Source organism: Leptonychotes weddellii, chromosome 5, assembly GCF_054177405.1.
Source record: "Leptonychotes weddellii isolate Sample4059 chromosome 5, ASM5417740v2, whole genome shotgun sequence".
Lineage (NCBI taxonomy): Eukaryota > Metazoa > Chordata > Mammalia > Carnivora > Phocidae > Leptonychotes > Leptonychotes weddellii.
The window spans coordinates 8,187,874-8,194,662 of NC_138373.1; the positions used below are offsets into that span (position 1 = coordinate 8,187,874).

Consider the following 6,789-nt stretch of genomic DNA (forward strand, 5'->3'; position numbering starts at 1 on the left):
GTCCCACCACCAAGCAAGGCTTTCAGCGCTGGGGAAGCTCAAGACCTACCCGTTTGGCACCGAACCAGGCAAACCACCAACTAAACAAACAAGCAACAACTAGCCAAACAACCAAATGAACTAAAGGAATTGTTGTTCTTAGAGGTGGGGAGACTGTCCAGCGGAGGCTGTGCCCTTCCTCCCGGTCCTCCTCTACTCCCAGGGCAGACTGCCCGCCCACATCCAGACTACAGTCACTCTCTGGAGACATATTAAGGGAGAAATGAAGATCCAGGCCTTTTCTGCTTTCCTGGCTTCAAAGACATCTGATCCTCACAACAGCCTTGGGAAGTCCTCAGAGCATCCCAACCTCTGCATGAGCAAGGCTGCCAAGTGGCTTGTCCCAGATCCCAGTGCTAGATTCAATGTTTCCCAGTCTGGCAGGGGAGGTGGATGAGGTCTGGTCTTGAATGAATCCCCTGACTTCTCTATTCCCTTCTCCCTCCCTCCCTAAGCCCAGGCTCAGGTTAGGGACCAAAGTCCAGAATGATCGTCCTTGCTCCCACGCCCTGGGGTCCATCATGATCCTCTCTCACTGCGCCCCCGTGACAGCCGCTGCAGGTCTCTCAGCTCCTCTGGCATGTCCCCCTCCAGCCTGTGTCCACGCTGCCCTAGGGCAGGGGTGGGGGGGAATCTTTGCTCACCCAGCCCCTTGCCCTGTGCCTGGCACACAGCACCTGCCTGTTACTGAATGAGTCTCGGGGTCCTAAACCCCTCACTCTCCCCTTCCTGGGCTGCAGGTCATTGTCCCAGATGGAAAACATGGTGGTGGCAAAACAGGAACTGGGTTCTGTCTTGTGTCTGTCCTCTGCTCACCAGCTGCTCTGTCCACACAGCAGACCCAGGCCTCCGCACGGAGCATGTCCATCAAAATGGCACGTCGTTGCCCCTCAGGGACCCCATGGCTGTCCTCCCTCCTCTTCTCCTCCCTTCTCCCCCACCCCCAACTTCTCCAACAGGCATTTGGGATTGGCCCAGACTTTTTGGAGAGCAATTTGGCAAGTCCTTGCAAAACCCTTAAAAAATGGGCACATCTTTTGACTCATAAAATTAACTTGCAGGTTTACCCTGTGGAAATAATCATGGCTAAGCACAAAGACGTGACTCATGGGATGTTTACAGCAGGACGGATACCCCCCGCCCCAGGTTAGGTGCCCACATTTGTGTTTCCATAGCAACCTGTACCTCCAGGTGGCTCTTGTGCTAGTCTACCTGTTGACTGACTCCTCTGTCTCCTACACTGGCCTGGGAGTTCCCTGAGGGCAGGGCCTTATCTGTCTGGATTGCCACTGTATCCCCAGCATCTGGCACCTTGTCTGACATGTGGCATCCACATTTTTTTTGACAAACGAGTGGCTGGTGATGGAGAGGCATCGAACTGTTTGCAGGCTGGATTTTCATTTTGGACATCTGTCTCTGGTAGCTGCACGGCTGGAGGGGAGGGATCTGGAGGCAGGGAGGCTGGCCCTGGGCTACTGTAGGGGTTTGTGCAGGAGATGGTGAAGTCAGAGCGAGAGAGTGGCCATGAGGATACAGGCGAAGAAGCGGACAACAATCCATCAAGGACGCAGGATGACTGGGGCCTGGAGACCGGCTGAGGATGTCAGGGGCTACATGAGGAGCACTAGCTGCTTCTTAGCACGCATCCCCTGACCCCCAGCTGTGCTCTGTCCTTCTGCAGGTCCAGGTACCTGTGTTGTGGCCCACTGTAGGGAGGATTAAGTCATGCCTGCAAGAGCAGGGGCCCCTCTCTTCCAAGCCTGGGTCTTGGCTCATCAATGTCCACCCCAGTTCCTGCTAGCCTCAGACTTGGGCATTTGGCTGGAGGTGCCTTGGCCTTTCTTGTTGGGCAGTGCAGAGCCCTTGGTTGGCTGGGCTGTCCTGGTGCCCAGGAAGAAGGAGTGGTCGCATTTTCTGAGCGGTGGAGGCACAGAGGAACTCCTCCCACCTCACCTTCTCCTCGGGAGACAGGCTTGTCATTGGCAGCAGCATAGAGACAAATAGCAGAGGCCCTTCCACACTGCCCAGCCCCCGGCTCACAGGGCTCTGGGAGGGAGAGATAGGCTGGCTGGGCCATTAGGCATGGGGCCCTGGGCCTGGAGGGGTTGGGGAGGAGATGGTCCAAAAGCGAGGCTGGGCCAGATCCTCAGTTGAGGGATGGGCTTCAGGCCAGGGTCCACATTCCCCGGACTCCTGGGGTCTGTGGAGCATATGAGGCTGGGTGGTAGGAGCAGAAGTCAGGGTTTCATTGAGACCTGGAGCAGGACATGTGCAGGGAAGGGACTTAGGGCTCAACCTAGAGCCGGCAGGCTCCAGGACTCCAGCATGTGTCGTTGGGAGGCCGGGAGGGCTGGACTGAATGGACGTGGAGACTTGGGGAGGACCCCTCTATGCCCCGGGACATCTTGCTGGGAGAAGCTGGGGACCCGAGGATGGGCAAAGAGGTCTTGAGTACAACCACTACCTCCAAGTCTCCTGCTCCCTCATGCCTCTTGAGGTCAACCCTCAGCCAAGGCCATGTTGGACCATGAGTAAGGGAAGAGGCCGAGAACCAGGCAGTCCTATTTTTGAGTCCTGGCACCCCCCACTTCCTAGCTCTGTGACCTTGGACAAGTCCATACACTTCTCAGCCTCAGCCTCTACATCTGTGAAATGGGGTAGTAACTTGTCTTTCAAGGCTGTCGCAAGGATTAAGGGAAATGATGCTTACAAAGCACTTTGTGCAGTGGGTGGCACATAGTAGCTGCTCAATAAATAGTAAGGACTATTTGGGGGCCCTGGGTAGCTCACTTGGTTGGGTCTCTGCCTTAGGCTCGGGTCATGATCCTGCGTCCTTGGGATCGAGCACCGAGTCGGGCTCCCTGCTCAGCGGGGAGCCTGCTTCTCCCTCTCTCTTGGCTCCTCAGCGCGGTTCGTGCTCTCTCTCTCAAATAAACAAACAAAATCTTAAAAAAAAAAAAAAAGGACTATTTGTCGCAGAGCAGGAGGGACAGAGGATCTAGTAGTCCTAGGCTCCCTGCCTTTTTCCACACCACACCCCTGCCAGGTCAGCATCGTCCCGGGTTGGGAATCACCTGGGACTCTTCTCCCTGGAGGCAAGGGCCTGGAGGCAAGGGCCGAGATAGGGAGGCTGGTACCAAACCATCCACTCCTTGTGGGGGTGGCAGCACTTGCCAGCTTAAGACCATGCAGGGGGTCCAGCTGCCGTGCCAAAATCTCAGGCTAAAAGTCAAAGGCTTGGCCAGGGAACTGGGGACAGGGAGGGCAGTGACACCTGTCTCAGTGTCCCCACCAGGAAGGGGTCACAAGGAAAGGACAGGCCAAATTCGTTGTTGCTCCCTGGATGGCCCTCTGAGGTTGGGGTGCAGTAAGGAGACACTGCATTTTCAAAGAGGTCCCCAGATTAGAAATTGTGTCATTCTGCCTGTTTCTGCCCAGACCTGGAGGTTCCTAAATAATCGCTTCCTTGGTCACTAATTTGTTCTTCCCTGCAGCTCTGCGGTGGTGGGCAGCCTTCCTCTTCCCATCTGATGGATGAGGAAACAGAACAGGGAGAAGGGAGGCCTCCAAGCTCCAAGCTCTGTGCACCTTGGGAGTCCTCACAGGAAGGAGCATAGGTGGGTGTGTGTGGGAGGGAGTCGGGGCTGGGGTGGGAGCAGCATACCACACGGGGGGGGGGCTCTGGTCCTGGCCCTCCAGTGATTGCAGGCTGCCCGCAGAGGCTGCCGGGGAAGGTGACTCCAAAGCAGCATCAATCACCAGTGAATTAACCATCCATCCATCAATATTAGGGAAGGGATTGCTTTTTAATGGAGCCAAAGAATGTGTGTTCCTGTGACTAGTGGGAATATTTGTCAAATGCCTGAGAACCTGGTAAATAAGCTCGAATGAACCAGTGTTTGTAGAAACGGATATTAATGACTAGATTCTATAACAGAGCAAGGGTGCCCAGTGTTCGTGGAGCACTTTATGGGGACTGGCTGGAGGTGGGGAAGCCCCGAACATCTTTAGCCCATGGGACTCTCAGAACGACTCCCTATTTCACAGGCCAAGTAGCCGTGGCTTGCTCACGTCTGGGCTGTGCCCTCCACTGACCAGACTACTGCTAAGGGGTGGCAGTGGGGGGCTGGTGACTTGAGAGCTAGCTTTCCAGGAGACTCCAGTCTAAGGACCACCTGGAGTGAGGGCTTGGGTGGGGGAAAGGGCACTCACTGGAGACCTGGTGGGTGCCTCCCAGAGAGGCATGGGTCCTTGATGCCAGGGGACTGACATCAAAGACATGGCCAAACACCAACCCCTTCTGCCTAAGGCTGCCCTCATCTGATAATGACCCTCTGGTGTGCAGTGAGGGGCTGGGGGCTCCTGGAGGAGGAGATTCAGCCAGGGTGAGGAGGCTTGGAGGGGAGGGGCGCCATGAGAAGGGGCCTTAGGAGTTCCCTGATAGAATGGGGCTCTGCAAGGGGGAGAGAGGGGGCTCAGGAAGGAGGTGGGGCTCCGGGGGGTGGGGAAGGAGGCAGTTTCCAAGAATACAGAACAGAAGGCTGGCCCTCTTCTGGCCCAGGCACCCCTCCTGTTCCCTAACCTTGCCCACCTGCCCACAATCCCTTCAAGGCCTGAGTCTCCCAACTTAGCAGGATTTGTAGGTTGATAAGGTCCTCGGGCTCTCCTCTTCCCACCCCTTACTCGACCCTGTCCCTAAGGGATCTCATTTCCTCTGTCCACATCCATGGCTCATCAAACCTGGTTTCATTGCCAGCTGGAAGCCTCCTTTCAGCTGCCTTCCATCCTTTTATTGCTCTCTGCAGGGACCCTCCCCACCCCCAACTGGACCAAGTCTCTGTGCCCCAGGGACCCTGCCTGGCTGCCCCCTGAGGACCCTGGATCCAGGCCCAGCCTTGGTTCTGCCTGCAGTCAATGACTATCTCTGAGCCTCAGTGTCTTCCTGGGCTCTACAGTGATGATGAGCCATGTCTTGGCTGCCTCTTGGGGAGCCCAGGAGGCCTAGGTGGACAAAGGTGTGGTTTGGAAGCACTTTTGGACACAGGCTATCTGCCCCCATATGGCTTTGGGACCCAATGCACTGGGCATTTCTGATTTCTCAGCTCACTGACAGTACAAGTCTGATGGGTGAGCCCTGTTTCCCACTTTGACTCCCTCAGCAGCCAGCCCACTAGTTTCAAAATACTCAGGGCAGATGCAAAATGGAACATTGGGACCACCAGCTTTCTTGGAGCTGCACCATGGGAATAGCTTTGTTCTGTTTCTTTGCCTCCAGCTCCATGTGCTAGGCCTGTCCTGTCTCCACTGGACTTTTGAGGGAAGTCCCTAAAAAGATCCTTACTGACTGATCAATGCACAAGCCCTGATGAACTCCTACTCATCCTTCAAGGCCCATTCAAACATCTTTTCTCAGAATCTCTCCTCTGAGCTCCTGAAGCACTTGGCCCTCTCCTGTCCTGGCCCATAACCATGATTCTAATTTGTTTTATGGTGGAGTTGGTTATAAACATGCTTGTTTCTCTTCTGAGATGGGGAGGGAGTAGGGGGGTGAGGGGTGGTCTTTGAGGAAGGGACTCAAATCTGGCTCTGGGGCCCAACATTGCACAGCGCAGTACATGGCGCCCTTGCGTGTCCCTGTGACTGGTTCTGAACAGAACAGGTAAAACTGAAGCTTCCAGGTGTGGCCGCCGGCAGGAACTCCTCTGCTGAAACCACAGGCAGTCTCCCCGCCCCCGTAGTAAGGGCCCATTGTGCCCTCGGGCGTGGCTGCGGCACCTGCTTGGCAGAGTCCAGGAAGCTCAATAGAGCCGTTTTAGAGAAGGGCAAACTGAGACCTTGACTTGCCATGGATGTTTCGATGCTTCTTCCCCCCCTCCCCCCCGCCCCGCTGGACTGGATGTTTCTGGAAGACATGGACTGTGTCTCCTTGGCGTCCGTGAATCTGAGCCTAATTCAGAGCTCGACGGAGACCAGGCGTTCAGGACAGCTTATTGGTCGAATAAACGAATAAATGAATGAAGTTCGTCTGGCCTTGCAAGGGCCCCACCCCGACTGGATCAGTCTGGCCCCTGGCCTGCCCGCAGGGTTTCAAGCCTCGCCGGCCCCGCCCCGCCCCGCCCCGCCCCCCGGCCCGCTCACCCTTGCTCCTCCATCATCTCCTGCAGTTCCATGCACTTGAGCTCCACGCGCCGCTTGCGCTCGTGGTCCAGGATCTCGCGGTGCGCGCGCTTCACCAGGCCCGGCTCCGCGGCGCGCAGCTCCTCCTCCGCCCGTGGCCAGGTCCCGGAGGAGGCGCCCGGCTGCGGGAAGCCGTTCGCCGCATCCGGGGGGGACGGCATGCCGGCCGCCCCGTTGTTCACGGTGGAGGACATGGCGGCTGGCCCCGGAGCCGCTGGCCTCGGCCCTGCGAGACAGACAGACACCAGGCGGGTGGTCACTTCTCGGCCACCTGCTAAGCTCCTGTGCGCGGGTTAATCCTGGAGATTTAAAGGCCCACTCATGGCTCTAATCCGCTTCCTCTCATGCTTGGGGGCGGGGGCGGGGGCTGATGTCAGGTTAGCACCTTTGGGTCACACCTCAGGGTCACACCAGGCTTTCCCATCTGCAAAGTGGGTGGATGCTGGACTAGAATGCCTCCAAGGGCCGTGGGCTTGGAATAGTCATCTCCAGGGACCTAGTAACCACCTAGGCAACGCACTCTCCCTTATACCAATTCCTGGGCCCCTGCTTGCACACCTGCTAGTAACTTCC

The 6,789-nt window shown here is 56.8% G+C and overlaps 1 protein-coding gene across 1 annotated transcript in view; it reads right to left on the minus strand.

Annotated features, from left to right (window-relative positions):
• SRRM3 (serine/arginine repetitive matrix 3) overlaps window positions 1-6,410 on the minus strand; it is a 33,238-nt gene extending 26,828 nt beyond the window's left edge. Inside the window, exon 1 of the mRNA XM_081819478.1 lies at window positions 6,178-6,410. Coding sequence (XP_081675604.1) covers window positions 6,178-6,410 — 233 coding nt within the window. The remainder of the gene's footprint in view (window positions 1-6,177) is intronic.
• Between the last annotated feature and the right edge of the window lie 379 nt (window positions 6,411-6,789).